At 40.8% G+C, this 20,076-nt stretch overlaps 1 protein-coding gene across 2 annotated transcripts in view; it reads right to left on the bottom strand.

The window, feature by feature from the left end:
* The window catches only part of Tmem236 (transmembrane protein 236), a 50,619-nt gene extending 31,744 nt beyond the window's left edge, over nucleotides 1-18,875 (bottom strand). For both annotated transcript variants that reach the window (XR_012910419.1, XM_075970533.1), the window contains exons 1-2: nucleotides 18,556-18,875; nucleotides 57-129 (exon numbers count right to left, since the gene is read on the bottom strand). Coding sequence is in view for 1 of the 2 variants with exons in the window: in XM_075970533.1 (XP_075826648.1) it covers nucleotides 57-129; nucleotides 18,556-18,812 (330 nt within the window). In the remaining variant the exon portion in view is untranslated. The remainder of the gene's footprint in view (nucleotides 1-56; nucleotides 130-18,555) is intronic.
* Nucleotides 18,876-20,076: the final 1,201 nt, after the last annotated feature.

Raw genomic sequence — 20,076 nt, 5'->3', positions numbered from 1 at the left:
ACCACGGCATTTTAAGACCACAACATCCCGCAGTAGAAGAAATGAAAATTGCATACCTCGGTGGCTGCTATGGAAAAGCTGAAGCTGGGAAGAGTGGTGAGCACCACACACATCATCAGAACAGGTCTCCTAGCAAAGGAGAAAAAATAAGCAACAGCAATAACAGCACATTGACAGTTCCTGTTATATGTCGCTGACTTCAGAGTTCCTCTTTCATTCATCTATGTTTTTTTCCTAAGAAGCTCACTGCTTCCCTATTTCCATTTCCCAAATGTTTGAATATGGCAAAAAGTAATGTGTGCAGAAAATAAAGAACAGCTTTCTCTTCTCCAACAGAGGGATGAGAGATTTCCAAATAGCCCAAATAGTAAACTAGTGATTGAGACATAAAATAAATATCACACTGTGTTTTATGACAGGGAAGACTCAATGAATGCTTACTATCTTGAATTAATAAACAAGACAAAAGATAGTCAGAGATTTGGGGTGTGCAAACATATATACAGTGCAGCAGGTGTCTGGAAGTCAGAGGATAGCTTGGGTATTGGCCTCACCTCCACCTTGTTTGAGGTAGGGTTTATGGTTATTTTAACACTGGGTGTGGTGATCCAGCCCATGAGTTTCTGGAGAGTCTCCTGTCCCTGTCTCCTAACTCCCATAAAAGCAGAGTCTGCCCCTTTATAAAGGTTCTAGAGAACTGAATTCAAGTCCTTATGCTTGGGCAATAAACATGTTAGCCATGTGAGTCATGGTGCCAGCCTAGCAAATCTTTTTTTTTGTTGTTGTTGTTACAATAAAACATTTATCCCCTCTTTCCCTGAACATTTTAAATTAACTCTGTTCATATAAAGTGCCCCACAATGTAAGAGCTATTGAATAGTTTTGAGTTGTTTTCCTTACTTCTGCCAAGCCTCTCTATCTTAGACACAGGCATAACTAACAAAGGAGACAGCATCCCTCTGTAAGCCACACCCAGTGCATATGGCGAATGCTAAGTACAATGGGATTTAAAGCTGGCACATCAGAAACTAGTCATTTTGTTCTTTTTAGTAAAGTAAAATATAGAGAAGGAAGTTGGTGGCTACTCTTTCTGTCTCAGACCAAAACTACATTCCTGCAACATGAGGCTACCTAAGAGACCATGGCTAAGCATACACGGGGTTCTCGTCCTTATAACCTGACCTCTGAAAAAGGATAATGTACAGAGGATATTCCTGAGCTTTTCCCTAAATAATCTCCCCCGATTACTACCCTCATTCTCATGTTTTTAATTATTAACCTACTTTCCCAAGACACTCAATACATAGTGTACCAACTGGCATCCCTACCTGAATGTTACAGAGGCGGTTCAGACTAAATGCGTCTGAAAGACGAGAAGAGTCCTTCCCCACACCACGCTAACACATCACCCCATCCTCTCTGACTTCCTGCTGCAATCCAAGGCCTACCCACCCTCTGCTCATACAGTCCATTCACCATCGTCTCCCATCTGTGCTTCTCTAACAGGATTTCCTGATAGAGTTTCCCGTTCCTGAAACCAGAGTGTCTTCCTCTACTGATCTCTGCCTTATACCTTGAGACAGAGACTCTTGCTGAACCTGAACTTCACCGTTTCAGCTAGACTCTGAGCCCCGTGATTTCTCTGTACCGCCTGTCTCAGCCCCCACAATGCTGGAGTTATGATACACATAGGAATCCATACCAAGCTTTTTCTATGAATGCTGGGGATTCGAACCCAGTTTCTCATGCTGCCACCCTTCTCCATCTCATCCCTGAGATCACATTTAAAATGTAAAACTCATTTTGTCACTATATCTCCAAAGATAGGAGGCTAGGGGCAGGGGTGGGGAATTTGTATTTAATGGGGACAAAGATTCAGTCTTGAAAGATCAGAAAGGTTTATGGACAGATGGTTGACAGTGATGGTAGCCCAGCAACACAAATGCATTTAATACCTCTGGGCAGTACACAAAATGGTGAAGGTCATAAATTTTATGCTATGTATATTTTACTACAATCACAGATATCGCTAATGGATGCACGATGCAATTGGAATACAATGGAGTCTTCTCACCCAAGCCCTTCTTCAAGAAATCCTTTCTCTTTGATCTCCTTTTTTCTGCCTTTGAAACGATCTGCCTTCCCCCTACTTATCTCCAGCCATTCTAGCTTTCTGGTTATCTCAGGACCTCTCCATGTGGACTTCTCCTCAGTCTGACCAGAGTTGCACACTATCGTCTGTTCTTCCTGCTGGGGGCGCTCTACCAAACCCACTTCGGTAGAGTCTGGTACCACACTGTCACCTATTTCTTCATTTGGCCATTTTCCTACATTCCTTCTGTACATGATTTGTGTACTTGATTGACCCTTATGACAACTTGAAATCCTGTTGGTTTTCTTCTGTTTTTTGGTGGTGATGGTGGCAGTGGTGTTTTTGTTTTTGTGTTGTTTTACTTTGTTTTATTTTTTTCCCAAGACAGGATTTTTCTGTGCATCTCTGGCAGTCCTCGAACTAGCTCTATAGACCAGGCTGGCTTTGCACTCCAAAGATCCTGCCTCTGCCTCCTTGGGTGCTGGGATTAAAGGCGTGTGCCACCACCACCCAGCTTTTCTTCTGTTTTTATTGCTTTCCCTTTTCCTTTTCCTTCATATCACTTAACTGAACTTAAATAGCTTATTCTTTGTTTCCAGCACCTAGGATACAGTTTCTGAATCATTTTACGTATATAAACCAGCTGAGAATCTAGTGAATCCTGAGGTATCCTCTTGGGATAAAATCTAAATGAGTAAAATAAAATACAGACTTTCATAACAAATTAAATTGAAATTATCTATAACTCTTTTTAAAATAATCCCATAGGCCTCCAACCTTCTTACAGAATTACATACAATTATTCGAGTTCTCCCAGATTTTTAATGCACGTACCTCCCTACTGATGCATTTCCCCAGCTGTGGAGTACTTAAAGCCTGATAGGAACTGTAATCACTTATAATAGCAATGTAGTCACTATTTCGGACCAGATTCTAAAGTATCTGCTGCACCTACTGCGTGGTAAGTTGTGGTTCCTGGTCATAGTGTTATAGGGTGTTGCCAACATTTATATTAGCGAGCTTTCAATTACAAGATATTTATTGATTACCTATTCCATTAGTTTGGTATGGTGTTGCAAAATATCTGCTACATATAAACTAATGGGATTGCTAATATGTAAACACCAACCCCTATTTATGTTTCTTTAAAATGCTCACATATTGCTAGGTCCTGCTTATAATTTATTAGTAAGGAACATGAATTAAATAACGTACTTACCTAAAAGACACACTGAAATTCCAACTCCCCAGTACCTTGGAACACAACCTTATTTTGAAATCAATTTTTATACAGAATGATCCCATTAACATAAGATCATTTGGGTGGGCCCTAACTTAATATAATCTATATTACAGGCTAGCATAGAAAAAAAAAGACACGGAAACATTGGAAGGATGCCATCTGGCAGTAAAAGCAAAAATCTTTGGTGATTTCCATATTAACCAAGGAGTGCCATGGACTACCTAAACCCAGCAGAGGCTAGGACAAAGGTCAGTAATAAAGGTCCCTCACATAACCCAGCACTAATCCAGCTGACACCTTGTCTCCGGCTCCTGGACTCTAGTCCAATGAACAGTAACCTTGTGTTGCATATATCATGTGGCTGAGGGCACTCTGTTCTAGCAAGCAGGGAAAGAAACAGAGCTATGCCATGGGGGGGGGGGGCGGAGATGCTGTTGAAATATCCGAAAAAGCAGGCATGTCTCTGGAAGTGAGTGGTGGGGATCTTGGGAGTTGTGCATCAGAAAAGCCCAGAACACCGTGGAGGGGTTGGTGGTGGAAACGTAGACGGATGGGAGATTCTGAACAGCTCAGAAAAGGCAGAGGAAGGCTCAGGAAAAAAAAATGTATCATCTCAGAAAATAGACGTGCCAGAGGTGCTTTTGTGAACAGATGGCTGCTAGACATTTGACCGGCAAGGTCCTTCTGATGTGTGAGGTAGAGACCATCGTAATGCACAAAGCACGCTGTAGCTCATGGAAGTAGGGCGTGGTAGAGTTCTCACACGGCCACGGACAAGAAGCAGAAAGCCCTAGAGTGGAACCCGGGCAGGTCTGCCCTTCAGACCTCTAGTCACCTCCTTCCAGCAGCCAGACCCCTATCTCCTAAGACCCTCACAGTTGGGAACCATGTGCTATGAGCCTGTGGGAACCTCCCAGACTCAAACCTCAACAACGAGCAAGCAGTGAACCAGACACAGCACGGAGTACATCACTCGGCAGAGAACTGAAGGTGTAGTCTGTCTCCTCCCTCTTGCTTGTGGTAAAAAAAAAAAATGTAGCTGAAGAACAATAAATTGAATAAATAATTAAATAAATTGAAGAAAGAAGTGTGAGAAGGACACTAAAACTTTACTATGTAGAAAATTCTTACCCCAGCCATATGGCGGGGGCGCGGGTTACATGTTCAGAAGAGACCATCAGGATTGTGGCTGTGAGTTCAGTCCACCACATCAGCAGAAACCATTGGGCGGAAGACGGTGGGGACACTGGCTCTCGGGCTTCTGAGACTCTACAGAAGAAATGAGCTGGTAGAGCTGTTTGGCTCCAAACATGTCCCTAGAGGGAGGAGTGGCTCTGACGGATCAGAGACTGAACAAGCTGAGGTTTCTATATACATTCAGAAAGCAGAGGCCACCAACCAGGAGTCAGCATAGCTGGGCCTAGAAGGTAGATCCAGAGAGCAGAGCATCCAGCAACAGAAAATCATCCTCAAGACTTCGAACTGAATGGGATTTTTTTTTCTAGGCTTGATCTTTATTGGAAATCATTGCTTTCCCCTTCCCTATTTATCTGTCAAAGAATGATAATGTCTACTGTCCCACCATTGGAAGCAATTTACTTTTTAAAGATTTGTATTTACTTTTTAAAGATTTGTATTTTTTTTAATCTATGAATGTGTGTGTATGTATTTGTGCAGGTGCCTGAAAAAGCCAGAAGAGGCCATCAGATCCCCTGAAGCTAAATGCTGGAAACTGGACTTAAGTTTCCCAAAAGAGAACCAAGCGTTCTTTGTACATCTCTCTGGGCCCTGTAGCCCACTTTTCATCTGTTTCTCATGGATTCCTGATAGAAAGGAATTTTGGCCCAGGACCGTATGTCTAAGCCTTGTTCATAGATGGTGAGTTGGGGCACTTTGAGATGATGTTTAGAGGAGCTCTTGACTGCAGAATTAATACTGGAATGAGTAAGAATTTCTGAGATACTAGAATGAATGCATTTTCCGCAAGAAAACAATATGAAGTTTGGGGGTTCAGAGGATGGGATGCTGTGGGGTTAAGTTTTTACCCCAGTTATTACTGAATCCCTATTCTTTTTTTAGTCCCTCAAAAAAATAAGCTATTTGAAAATAATGTTTTTCTAAAGTAACTAAGTTAAAATAGCGTATCAGGATGGATTATAAGTCAATATTACGGGGACATTTCTGAAAGCAGACAAGCATGAAAGGACTTCTAAGAGAGGAAAGATCAGGAAAATGCCATGTGAACATGGAAATCAAGATTGGAGAGTGGCAAGATGGCTGGTCCCCACTCTACACTTCCCAGGGGGCATGGGAAACACTCCTCTTTGACTCTTCAGAAGGAACAGCCTTGCTAATGGTTCGGCTGCAGAATCCTAAGTCTCTGAAACTTTGAGACAGCAAATTCTGCTATATCAGCAAGCTTAAACACTTTGCTCTAGCAATTCTAGAACATTGCAGAATAAGAGAATTTCGGCTAGAGATACCAGCGAATCTTTGAATGTCTCCTTATGTTTAAACTAACACGATACCACTATTCTACATACAGCATGGAGGGAAGAAAAACTTGTGAGCACAGCGACAGGTGCATGCTGGAAAAGCGCATGCTCCGTGACATCAACAGCCACTATCGCTGAATGGACAATGAGAAGACTCTCCCAGGAATTGAGCCCATGATTAGAAGACAAACTCAGCCACAATGGGTTAAAACTTCCTGTTTGTGCAGCAATTTCTTGCCCTGAGATTACTCATGGAGGAAGCTTGGTGGGGCAGAGGTCAGATAATTACTTGGGAAATGACTCTCTGCTCAGAAACTTGTAAGATTTTCTTTTCCCTAAGTCAAAGTTTCCTGCCAGAGGCTCCCTTGAATCTGCTCCTAATGCCGTCAAACAGAACACTCCTGTACCTTCTTCTAAGTTGCTACTGAATGCCAAACACTGTGGTGAAACATGGTGTTTCCGACACTCAGATGCCACACAAAGCCTCCCACTGACGATGAAGCTGATTCTGAAGGTTTAATTAATTTACTCCTTGTCATCCCCTAGGATGTTAAAGCTGAGTTCTAATCCAAGATGTACTGACTGCAAATCTCCTATTCCCAATGACCGTGATGCTACCTGGCTCTTTCTTTCTGCTAGTTCCCTTCAAAACACATTGATCCCCTCCCACCCCTTAAAACAAGCATGCTTCTTTCCCTGTCAGTGCATTATATGCCCTTACCTGTGGGGATGTCTTCTACCCTCATCTTTCCAAGTCCAGCTCAAACTCTATACTGTGAGCTTTCTCTCTACTCTGTGGCCACACACATCCAAACCTGAAAACCTGCTGAATGCAAGGCACCATGACGGAGCAAGACAGGGTGGGGTATAAAGAATAATTTTTGAAGAGGGTGGGGAAGGAACTAGAAAGCGCTTGCTGTGCAGGTGTAAAGGAGCCAGGCACTGCAGTGTTCCTGTGAGGCTCAGCACCAGGGAGGCAGAAACAGACAAAGGATCCTAGGGCCATTCAAGGCCAAAATAGCAAGATCCTGGTTTAGTGAGAAATTCTATCTAACAAGAAAAAAATTAGACACCAATAGAAAAAGACACCTGGCATCAACCTCTGGGCTTCACACATGCACACATATATGATATAGGAGGTTCTTCTGTTTGTGTGTTGCTTTCATTGGTTAATGAATAAAGGAACTGCCTTGGCTTAGTTGATAGGGTGGAACTTAGGTAGGTGGAGAAAACAAAACTGAATGCTGGGAGGAAGAGAGCAGAGTCACAGGAACGCCATGGATATTCTGCCTGAGATGGATGCTGGTTAGAATCTTGCTGGTAAGCCACAGTCATGTGGCGATACACAGATTAATAGAAATGGGTTAAATTAAGACGTAAGAATTAGCCAATAAGAAACTAGAGCTAATGGGCCAAGCAGTGATTTAATTAATACAATTTTTGTGTGGTTATTTCAGGTATAAACTGGCTGGGCAACCAGGACAAATAACAAGCCACCTCTCCTTGCAACACAAATGTATACCACAAATACACACATATAACTGCCAGAGTTATATCATTATTTTCCCTGCATAAATGTGCAATTTCTAGAGTAGAGCCCAAATCTTTGAGAAAGGATGCAGTATCCAATGTGGTGAGAGACGTAGTTGCTTGTAATGAGCAAGAACTGAATGAAGCATTTGTGTAATGAGATAGTTTGGAGAGGTGTGTGGAGGTTAGAGGGTAGACAGTCTTGAATGTGAGGCTAATCCTGGGATATGGTCATTAGACTCCTGATGTCAGTTTGGGAACAAGCCTGCCAGGCAGCCAATGGCTAATCTGTAAATGTTTATTTAGAAGAAGATTGCACTAATGAGAAGTGGGAATTACAAAGAAGTTCAGATAGCTGAATTTATCATTATGTATGTAAACCTCTCATTTGCTTAAGCCAGAAGAGGAGACTGTTAGATTATTGTGAACCTGAAGAATTTCTGGTAACATCATTTAGTTTAAGACATTTTATGTAACTTGGCGGGAGTTAAGGAAGTTACTTCCTTGCAGACATCACAAGATACAGTCAACTCTGAGTGACACTATCCAGATGTTAAAGGTGTCACTGAATAGAGAAGTCATTAAACAGGTATAGTTATATCCAATAGGAATGCGAGTGAACTACTGGCAGGTAGGCCAGTCGCCTGCTGACCTCCCCACTCTCTCAGGTCATGCCTGCCAGAAGACCAGGTGGGCTTCCCACAGTCCTCCCCCACTCTCTCAATGCTCCCCCACACTATCCCTAAGCCCCTCCCTCCTTGTCACCATATCCCAGGCCCCAACTCAGGCAGAAACTCCCTGTTGCACCATAGGCCATACTAGCCACCAGAAGTCCAGGTAGAATGGCTGCCTATAGATCTCCTCTACACTCTCAGTGCTTCCCCGCCGCAAACACAATCCCGGGATCCTCTTCCCGCTTCTCATTGACATATACCATTCTGCAACTCAGGCAGAGACCCCCTGCTTAACCTCAGGCCACACAGGCCAGAAGACCAGAGAAGAAACAGAAACCAAGGAACCAAAAACACCTAACCAACAAAAATAAACCTAGAATTCAGCACCTAGACCTATAATCACTCCAAACCCAGATGTGTAGATGCCAGCATAAGAACATAATAAACAATATCCAGAGCTGAGGTATCCTACTATAGCAAGTCCCGAATATTCCAACACAGTGGAAGCACAGAAAAAGACAGTAAAACCAACTTTATGAAGCTGATAGAGATCCTTAAAAAAGAAATGAATAAATTACTTAAAGAAATCAAGGAAAAGATGATCAAGAAAATGGAAGAAATAAATTCTTTAAGAAAAGTCAAGAAAAAATGAACAGTTGGAGGATACTAATAAAACTGTTCAATACCTGAAAATGGAAGCACAAACTATAAAGAAAACACAGACTGAGGGAATTCTAGAAAAGGAAAATCTAGGTAACTAAACAGGAACTGCAGAGAAAAGCACCAGCAGAGTACAAGAGATAAAAGAGAGGATCTCAGGCATCGAAGATACAATAGAAGAAATAGATTCACCAGTCAAAGAAAATGTTAAATATAAAAATTCCCTGACACAAAACATCTAGGAAATCTGGGATACTATGAAAAGACCAACCCTAAAAGTAATAGGAATAGAAGAAGGAGAAGAATCCAAACTCAAAGGCACAGAAAATATCTTCAACAAACTCATAGAAGAAAGTTATCTTAACCTAAAGAAGGAAATACCTATAAAGGTAAAAGAAGCATACTTGTGGTGGTTTGAATAATTATGGACCCCATGAACTCATGAGCGTGAATGCTTGGCCATAGAAAGTAGCACTATTAAGAAGTGTGGCCTTGTTGGAGGAATTGTGTCACTGTGGGGACAGGGTTTGGGGTCTTATATATGCTCAAGCCATGCCTAGTATAGCAATCTCTCCTTCTGCTGCCTGCAGATGAAGATGTAACTCTCAGCTCCTCCAGCATCATGTCTGCCTGCACATCAACATGTCCTGCCATGACAATAATGAACTAAACCTTTGAAACTGTAAATGAGTCATCCCAATTAAATGTTTTTATAAGAGTTTCTGTGGTCATGTTGTCTCTTCACAGCAATAGAAACCCTAACTACAGAAACCAAATAGACTAGACCAAAAAAGAAGTCCCCTCTCCACATAATAATCAAAACACTAAAGATACAGAACAAAAGAAAGAATATTAAAAGTTGCAAGGGGAAAAAAGCAAGTAACATAAAAGCAGACCTATTAGAATTATACCCAACTTGTAAACAGAAACTCTAAAAGCCAGACAAATCTGCACAAATGTCCTACAGGCTGCAGAAACCTCAGTTGCATGCCCAGGCTACTGTACCCAGCAAAATTTTCTGTCACCATAGATTGAGAAAACAAGATATTCCATAATAAAATCAAATTTACACAATATCTATCTACAAATCCAGCCCTGCAGAAAATACTAGAAAGAAAATTCCAACCCAAGGAGATTAACTCCACCCATGAAAACACCAGTGAAACCCAAAGGGAAACCACACACACACACATGCACACACACATACTCACATACTACCACTACCACCACCAAAAAAATAACAGCTATTATCCTTTGTCATTTAAATCCTTCATTATCAATGGTCTCAATTCTCTAATAAAAAGACATAGACTAACAGAGTGGATGTGAAAACAGGATCCATCCTTCTGCTGCGTGTAAGAAACACACCTCAAAATAAAGATAGACAATACCTCAGAGAAAAGGGTTGGGAAAAGCTTTTCTAAGCAAATAGACCTAAGAAGCAAACTGGTGTAGCTATTCTAATATCTAACAAAATAGACTTCAAACCAAAGTTAATCAAAAGATGGGGAAGGATATTTCATATTCATCAAAGGAAAAATCCACTGAGATGATGCTTTAGTTCTTAATATCTATGCCCCCAAATAAAGGTACTCACATTTGCAAAAGAAATGTTATTAAAGCTTAAATTATATATCAACCCCACACACATTGATAGTGGGAGAGTTCTATATCCAACTCTTACCAACAGACAAGTCATCCAGACAAAAACCAAACAGAGAAATACTGGAGCTAACAGACATTATAAACCAAATGAACCTAACAGACACCCACAGAACATTTCACCAAAACACAAAAGAACACATCTTCTCCTCAGCATCTTATGAAGCTTTCCCCAAAAGTGACCACATAATCCATTATGAAGCAAGTCTCACCACATACAAGAAAACTGAAATAAACCCCTGCATCCTATCAGATCACCACAGACTGAAGTTGGATTTCAGAAACAACAGAAAGTCTACAAACTCACGAAAAGTAAACAACTCTCTACTGAATGACTGCTGGGTAAAGACAGAAATAAAGAAAGACATTAAAGACTTCCTAGGATTCAATGAAAATGAATTCACAGCACACCCAAACATACGGGACATAATGAAAGCAGCGCTAAGAGGAAAGTTCACAACACTAAGTGCCTTCATAGGGAAACTACAGAGATTTCATACTAGCAACTTAATAGCACACCTGAAAACTCTAGAATAAAAGAAGCACACCCAAGAGTAGACAGCAGTTAGTCAAACTGAAATAGAAACAAATAAAACAATACAAAGAATCAATAAAACAGTTGATATTTTGAGGAAATCAACAAGATGGTCAAACCCTCATCTAAACTAACTAAAAGATGAGAGAGATCTCCAAATTAACAAAATCAGAAATGAAAAGGGGGACATAACAACAAACACTGATAAAATCCAAAGAATCATGAGGTGATACATTAAAAGTTTGTACTCCATAAAATTGGAAAATCTAAAAGAAATGGATAATTTTCTTCATAGATACCACTTAGCAAAGATCAGATAAACAACATAAATTGACCTATACCCCTAAGGAAATAAAGGCAGTCATTAAAGGTCTCCCAATCAAAAAGGGGGGAGGAAGGATTGTAGAATCCAGAGGGGTAAAAGACACCACAAGAATGTGACCCATAGAAATCAATTAAGCAGGGCTCAAAGGGCTCACAAAGATTGAATTGACAATGACAGATCCTACGTGAGTCTACATTAGGTCCTCTGAATATATGTTGTAGTTGTTGTGAAGTTAGTCTTTTAGAAGTCTCTACCTTGAAGCAAATCTTCTAGAAGTTTCAATTGACTAGACTCTTAGTTATAAAGCTAGTGGTATGACTACATATGAAGTCAATGGTATTGAACCGATGGTTGAAGTCAGCATTTTCATCAAAAGTATATCAAGATATGATATCCAGTCATTAGAAAGCCAGCCAGCATCCAAAGAAGACTTCCAAAACTGCACAAAGCTTAGGAACTATGGAGCAGGAAGGACTGTAGGGATTCGGCAAACTGAATTTGGCTAGCTAGGGCCACATCTGAGGACAGTGGGTGACAATGACCTTGCTGTGTCTGAAAAATGTTGGGACAGATAGATACAGTATGCCTATAAAAGTTGCCCTGGAGATAAAATCACAGAAATGGCAGCTTGTGTTTTTGGCAATGGATAATAAGTTTAAGGAACATAGAGAGGAGGTGTTGAGGAACAATGGCAGCTTTCCTGGTCATGGCCAAGCCCACTGATATATAAAGAGAGGCAAAGTCTTAAAAGTGAATCAGGAGGGGTGCTACATGGTGGCAGGCTTTGTCTGATAAATACCAGGACTGAAGACAATCCTGATAATTAGAGAACCATAGAACATACTAAGTTCCCTGTTTTAAAGAGTTGGGGGAGGTAAGAAACAGCCTAGACACTGAGTTCTCAGATTTCTTCCAGCCACCAAGTTGATTTTTAAGGGGCAAAGCTGATGTTCAGAAACCCTTCTTCAAGAGGAATGCAGCCACAGGCCACAAAGTGAGGATGCAGACAATGTGTGACATATATTACAGTAATCTCAAAAGATGACAATGGAGTGAAAAAACTCCTCTCACCTGGTGAGGTCATAGCCAGATTATAGTCCTAGAACAAGAATTTACTCACACATTTATGGTGATGTATACTATATGTATTGTGCTGCCAATCATAAAGTAGGTCACATACAATCTGTGCAGCATATAATATCAAAATGATGATAAGCATGGTAGTAGTCTCTGCATTTACTATCCAAAACTTTTATTGTTGTTTTATATAGTACTGCTACTTATTAAACAAGTTTCTAGGCATGGTAGGAGGAGTGCAGAGGTGGAATTTATGGAGCAAGGATGGTGAAGGGGTACAGAGGTGCAGATTGATGGGAAAAATAAAAATAGGATGGCACAGTTAACACATTAGCTAAGTATTTCAAATACAAGAGAAAATGAGTATTTCCAGTGCAAAGTTGAAGACATCTAAAGACATATACATATATATGCTAGTTACCCTAACCTGCTCTTTATACATCAAATACATGTATTGAAATGCCTCAGTGTGCCTCCAAAATGGGCATCATTATTATGTGAGAATTTAAAATAAAATAGACTTAAATATTTCAATTTTAAAAAAAAACTTTCTTTATCTTGACATAGTGGTACATACCTCTAATTCTAGCACTTTGGAGATGGATGCAGGGATACAATGAATTCTAGGCCTCAAGTATAAAAAGCAAATAATAAACTGGGGTGTAGCTCGGTGATAGAAGACTAGCCAGTCTAGCATGCAGAAGGCCTTGGGTTTGATCCTCAGTACTCCAAATAAATAAAAATAACCTCAACAGTACACAGTATGTGTAGAGGACTCAAATACTTACTTCTTGAAGCATCAAGAAACCCATTTCTCAGAAGGTGTTCCATCTTTAAACACACATGACTGCACTGTGATATTAAAAAGGACTTGGCAAGGCTGAGGGATGAACAGACTTTAGAACCCTAGCCATAATTAACAAAATGTTCTTTGTGTTTCCTTAAACAAACTCAGGACAGGGGCCTGAGACTGCATCTGAATATATAATCATGCCAGGAAATCAAATCCTTGGTGGGACTGGAAATGAAAGTCCAACTGGGGTGAGATAAACAGTCACAGGGAACACGGAGCTGGTTCACAGGAGAAGAAACGCTGGACTATGGTGGCGGGTAAAGGCCAAAAGAATGACTCTTGCTGACTTATGGGATAGAGAAAAGAAGGAAATACAGACCCGAATGATAAAGTCACTGATTCTTCCTAGAGAGGAAAGTGACAGCCGCATGGGAGCACTGGTAAAGAAAATTACTCTAAAGCACCAGTACTGGTATGAAAGTGTTGACGCAGCTCTGTTGGCAGGCTGCATGTCTAGTGTGAAAAAGATCTCGGTTTGGATCCCCAGCACTGCACAAAACTGGGAGTGGGTGTGAATTCCTATGATCCAAGCAATTGGGAGGTGGAGGCAAGAGGTTCAAGAATTCAGCTACACACCAAATTTGAAGTGCTTCTGTGCTACATGAGGTCCTACCTTAAAAGCACCATCATAATCATAAACAATAACAACAACAATAATAACAGCACAATGGTTGCTGATACCCCACTGAAAACAGTGGGCTGCATTCCCTGCAGGTTAGCCAGTCTGTGCAGTACAGTACAGAAGCTACAGGTGCTGTGTGTCTTACCAGCGGACTCTGCAGACAGTCATCCAAGGGCTATTCTTACACCTCTTGTTTGTGTGACCTGTTAATTTCTATGACTCAATTTCCTCATTTATAAGAGGGGAGCTATGCTTGTTAAGTATCAAGTTTAGGGAGTTGACTGAACAGATGTAGATAAGATGTCTGGAAGTGCACATGGCATCTAGCAAGTGATCAAGTGTTGGTTCCTGTTTAACTATGATGACACCTACCACCATTACCATTCCTGTTACCTAAAAAAGCGACAGCAAAATCACAGCAAACTAAAATGTCATTCAAAGTATGGCCTTTGAAACTTTGCAGGCCCGCAGACTCCTGATACATCATAGTCTGAAAGAATCCTCTTGTGAAGAAGAGTAGGAAGAATCCCTGAAACACAGCTCTGGACCCTTAGGCAATCTGGGAATTTCCACACATCCTCCAGAGCTGTCCTGTCCCTGGTGAGCCTTCTGATCCACCCAGGATAAGATCTCTCTTATCGACTGGCAGACACACTTGAGTATTTACTTACAGGCTTTTCTCTATTCCACCCAGCTTCTCCCTAATCCACATGAATGACAATAGGCAGTGAAGAAAGGAACAATGATTCTGAAAGAATGAGGAAGTGTTTTGCACAAGTGAAAGTTCAGTCTCTGCTGTTGACTTAGTGTAAGTCCTCAGCTCTATGACTCACTTCCTCTTTATAAAAGATTTATAGCCACCTGGTCAACTCAGAGCATCGTCCAGTGGGTCACAGAGAAAGAGAAACTCCAAGCACTTGTGTAAATGCAAAAGTTGCTTTTAAGAGTATCACTATACGGGTTCTTATGCTCAAATGACAAAAAAAGATCCGACAAACAAAATTCCTCAGATTCTAGGAGTACCACAGACAGCATCTACTTTGCTTCAGTTTTATCATAACGTTGTCCATTTCTCATGATTACTCTATGGATTAAACAAGTTCGCAGTTTAAATGGAATTAACCAGTTCAGGGGAGTCACTAACACTGATGTCCATAGTGCTCCGAGGCACCGGAATAGCAATTTTAGATACACAATCTTACGTTGTTTTTTTTTTTTTTGTCTTTTTTTTTTTTTTTAATCCCCCATATGGAAACTAATAGTGTCCCTGTTTGGTTCTTGAGAAAATTAAAGCTCAGAGAATATAAATAACTCACATAAGACAATGTCAAAGCTGAGATTTGAGTCCATGTCTGCTCTTTCTTACCCATGTCCTTTGGACAGATTCTTATCAATGCTCTGGTCCCTCTCTCTGATGACCAGTTTTATAGGGTTCATGTGGGCCTTTGGGGGATTTTCTCAAATAGTCTCATCAATATCAAACCTATGAATTTAAGGATCTGTGAAACTTTATATGAACAACTATCTACCTAGTTACTCAACAATTGTTGTGCCCAGTCTGTGGGGACCCCAAAAGACCACCAGGGAGACTGACTCACCTATATGCAAAAGCAAGGTTTATTATCGTGCACATAATTGCAAGCCAGCTGGCAGGGACCTAGTCAGCACAGCAGCAAGAAGAGGTACCCCACCCTTCTAGAGAGCACTATTTAAAGACAAGAAACAGAAAGATTACATTAGCAGAGCTTGGGGGGATGGGTTCAATCCTGATTGGCTAGAATTTGTCTACTGGTGTCCTGCTGAAAAGCGATGGGCGTGTGCTGGCAGGTGAGGCTATCTACAATGGTTGGAACGTTAGGAATTTCCTTTGGATGGTCTGTTCCTGGGTGGTGCCCGGGTAGTCTCAGTTTATGGTCTTTCTTGCAACCAGGTATTGTCTTAGGGAAAACTACTGAGACTCAGACCTCTATTGAGCTTTGACTGGGTCCTACATTACACAATAAAGAATAAATTAAAACAATAATGTTTGTGATCCCCTCTACTGTTTTTTAAAACTTTTTTTTTTGAGCCTGAGTAGCTTTGGAGCCTGTCTTGGAACTAGCTGTTATAGACCAGGCTGGTCTTGAACTCTCCGAGATCCACCTGCCTCTGCCTCCCAAGTGCTGGGATTAAAGGCATGCAACACCCACACCTGGCTAAAACTATCTTCTTTCTTAAAGCTATCTTCACGTAGAAACTAAGGTTTAATGTCCTGTATATGATGGCACGTGTATAAATACAAAAACAACTTTGAGGTTATAATGGTATCACTATGCTGCCTCTCATGTGTTCAAATGACAAAATATCTTTGGAAATCATGTTATGAGTACTAAGGAAATGTACATCTTTTGGAGAAATATATTCTAATGCCATTTAAGTAAACCATGGTTGGCCTTCAAAATCAAAAGGAAGAAAGAAAATAAAATTCTGAAAACAGAAGGACTTGCACAGAATTTGACAACTCTGGGCTTGCAGATCCCAGACCCACTTCAAGGCAGCTGTATCTCTTAACAAAGCTATCGCTTTAAGTTTCTATTTCTCCAGCTAGAACATGAGGACAGCAGCACCCAACTTCACTGAGTTGCCATAAAGTCTAAATTTAGCTTTGCTGAGCATATAAAATGCCTACAAGTTTCTTTCATGAGCTGTTTCTTCTCTTTAATGGCCCTAAGAGGTCACCACTAGATAGGGTGCATGAATGAGCCCATGAGGAAATAGTTGCAGAGTTCACCGAAATTACAGATAGACTGATATCTATGTAAAGCCATTTACAGCACCTGGGGCCAGCCTCACCCACATATAGAAACTAAAGGCAGGGAAAGGATTCCCCAGAAGAGATCACTGAGAGATGAAGTTGTGGCAACAAACCAAGACCCTTTGATGTATGGACTACTCAGGACAGACGTGTACCATGAAGTTGGAGCAGACAGCAAAAAGGGTGAGAATACAACATGCATTGAACACTAGGAGCAAAAGACTTCTCCTCAATCTCAATTGCCCTAGAGACCCAAGTTCATCAGAGATAGTCTACAATAGTGGTTGGAATATCAGGCATGGACTGCGATAGGCCAATGTCTAATATTCAGTTCTATCACTTACTAGACTGGCTTTGGGAAAGTTGCTAAGTTCTTCTGAGTATCAGTTTCCTTTTGGGAATACTGATACACTTATTAAAAATATCTACCTTTTGAGGCAAAATACTTGTATGAGGTGGCACAGAATTAAGAAATAAAAATCTATGTATAACACCCTCAACACACAGGATCTGTGAAAAAGCAATTAGAGCTTAATACTCATCATATTGATAATACATTATATGTGAAAGTTGGGCATCTGAATGACATTAAGAGCATAAGGTGCTAGAGAAATGATCAAGGTCCAAGCAAGCCATCAAAGCCAAGAGCCTTGGGGACAGAGGCCCTGCAGTGGGTTACTGTCCTACTTCACTCTCGCCGTCATTGGGAATTGCCACCATGGCCTCAAAATCCTTTAACAGTCTTGGACAGTTTGAGGAAACTGGGGTATATGGTCCACCTCTAAGACTTTCCATTTGTGAACCTCAGCTAGGGTTGGAAAGTCTCTGCCTTCCACTGACAAAAGCGATGCCAACCACAAAATGATTTAGGTCTGAGAAGCCTTTGCCTTAGGGAACAGAAAGTGCCCTGGCAAGGTTCAGGGAGCCACATCCAGTGTCAGTACCTAAGAGGCCCTGGGTTAACTCAGCTCTCCGTGTCAGCATCCTTCCAAAGATCACTCTGGCACTGCATGGAAGGCTTTTTTACATTGCTGCCTGAAATTATATCACAGCGCTCAGCTCTCCCTTTTTCAAATTCTCTCTACACTGCCCACCTGTAAAGTCAAGGATCAGCAACAAAGTAACAAAGAGAATTTAATTCATCAGAGGAAATAAAGAAGTCCCAGACAAGTGAGAACCAGATCTGAAGACCTACAAGGAAAAATGCCATAAGAACAGGGATTGCTCTCAAGCTCACCAGTCAAAGCTGACAGTTAATGCAGAGTAAGGCGACTTTGTTGTTGCTGTTGTGTTCACTTTTCTTGCTCTTGAGAGTCTGGCCTTGTTATGTAGCCCACCCTGACCTAGAACCTTGGATTGTGCTATCTCAGCCTCCTGACCGCTGGGTATAGGCATATGCCACTGAACCTAACAACATCAACTCTTTATCTAAGGTACTTCTGTATTACCACAGACATATTCTCTCCCTGCAAGGGTTAATATGGCTTACCAACACTTTAAGCATTCTTTTATTTATTTTTTAATCTTAGAAATCAAGCTCCTAAAACATCTCAGTTAATGATCGGCCAAATTGTGCCTTAGACCCACGAAGTACTATGTAAACTCTTAGAAGAAGATGTTACTTTCAGTTTGACACAAAAGTGAAATTCTGTCTGCTAATCATCTGATCATGATGTCTGTAGGGCAACTCTGGAGACTTTGTACGGTTCAATGTGCTGGGAAGTATTGGCAACATTCAAATCAACATATCTTGCAATTTGTTATTCAGAAAAGAAAAGATCATAGAAAATGTAGCAATAGCATAACATCAATATTTGTATATAGAAAATATAAAAGATACCACAACATCAATACATTTAAAGACAGTGAATGCGAGTCATCATTAATCTAGCACACATTAGCTCTAAATTCATATGCTTAGCACACACATACACATCACATTCATGGATTAAAAACATGGCGGGACTCCCTGCTAATGAGCTCTCTTACTTACCATCCTACAATGTTTTTGTAAAGATGCCGCTTCTTGAATAAGATAACTTTTATCGGAACCCAGATCAAGAGACTCACTGCAGCCACATAGGCAATGGAGCAGGAAACAATGAGCCAATAGTGCGTTCTTTCAGCTTCGTTCCTTGTTTTCTGATACGCAGCAGCAAACTGTTCCATTATCACAAGGGTAGGAACGGAGAAGGCAGCAAACTCAAGAAGCTCAAAAAAAGCCAGCTTAATTTTTCTGCCAGAAACCATCCTGAAGAGCAGCAGCAAGCAGCCAAGGCTCTGGCACTCCTCTGTTGACTCTGAGCAGCACACGAACACACACTGGGATCAAGTTCCTTGTACTTGAATCGCTAACCAGTGGTTTTATTCTTTTATTGACCCTCATATGCTTCAATGATCTTTTGACTTAACAACCACAGTCTCTTAAAGAAACAGAACCACTGTGGAGTGATGATCAAATGTATTTACACATCTCTTATTAGAAGTTAGAAGAGCTCTCAAGCAAGGAACACTGGCAAAAACCGAGGATTTTTTGTATGCTTTTTTAATGTAATGTTTGTAGGTGATTTTGACATACCATCTATATAATAGTTAACCCTTATTAGTTAGAACCATTAGAATAATGCAATTCTAAAGTTGAAAAGAATAGCTCTCATTTACAATATTACATCTATGCTTTCAGTCCCGTTTTTACATACAAGTAAATTCATCAGAGAGGTATTCAAATTCCTAAGTCTTCATCTTCAAAACGACTCTTTATAATTCTTCAAAGTTCTGAGAAAGGGATTCAATTTATCAGCTTCCTAACCTGGATCCCACCTGATATTATCTCCATTCATTATTGAATGCTGATGGGTGTGCAACACAAATTTACACTGTTCTTCAAACTGCCATGATATCACTAGAAACCTGTTATCAGGATTTCCACATTCGGAACTCTGTATGTTGCCTAAAAATCACACACAATGTGTAAAATGCATATCCATCTGTGAAGCATAAAATTTACTTGACGCTGCATGATGATCATCGTTCTTGGTTTTATGGGGTGATGATGAGCAACAGGGCTGTCCGTTCTGAAAGTGTTCAGAGTCCAATAGAGAAACAAGCCTATAAAGAACATCAGAGAGCAAGGGCCAAAGGTGTAAACTACATGATACAATAAAGCTATAGCAGGAGACAACGTTGTCTTTGGGCCATGGGAAAGGAAAGGGAAGATAAAGGATGACTAAGATGAGGGAGAGATGTTGGTGACACTTCAGACAGAAAACCACCAAGGGAGCAGCAATGGTCAGCAAGAGCCAGCCGTGTAGAGCAGGGGTAGCAGAAGGTGACATTAGAATACTCCACTGAGTCCCGACAGAAATAGATATCCCGTAAGCGTAGAGCAGTGACATGGAACTTATTTTTAAAAAAAAAATCCATGTTTTCTTTTTTAACTTCTCTCTCTCTCTCTCTCTCTCTCTCTCTCTCTCTCTCTCTCTCTGTGTGTGTGTGTGTGTGTGTGTGTATGTGT

The sequence above is a fragment of the Microtus pennsylvanicus genome, chromosome 4, assembly GCF_037038515.1.
Source record: "Microtus pennsylvanicus isolate mMicPen1 chromosome 4, mMicPen1.hap1, whole genome shotgun sequence".
Taxonomy (NCBI): domain Eukaryota; kingdom Metazoa; phylum Chordata; class Mammalia; order Rodentia; family Cricetidae; genus Microtus; species Microtus pennsylvanicus.
The sequence above is the reverse complement of the archived record's forward strand: the minus strand, read 5'-3'. Positions and strand labels throughout refer to the sequence as shown.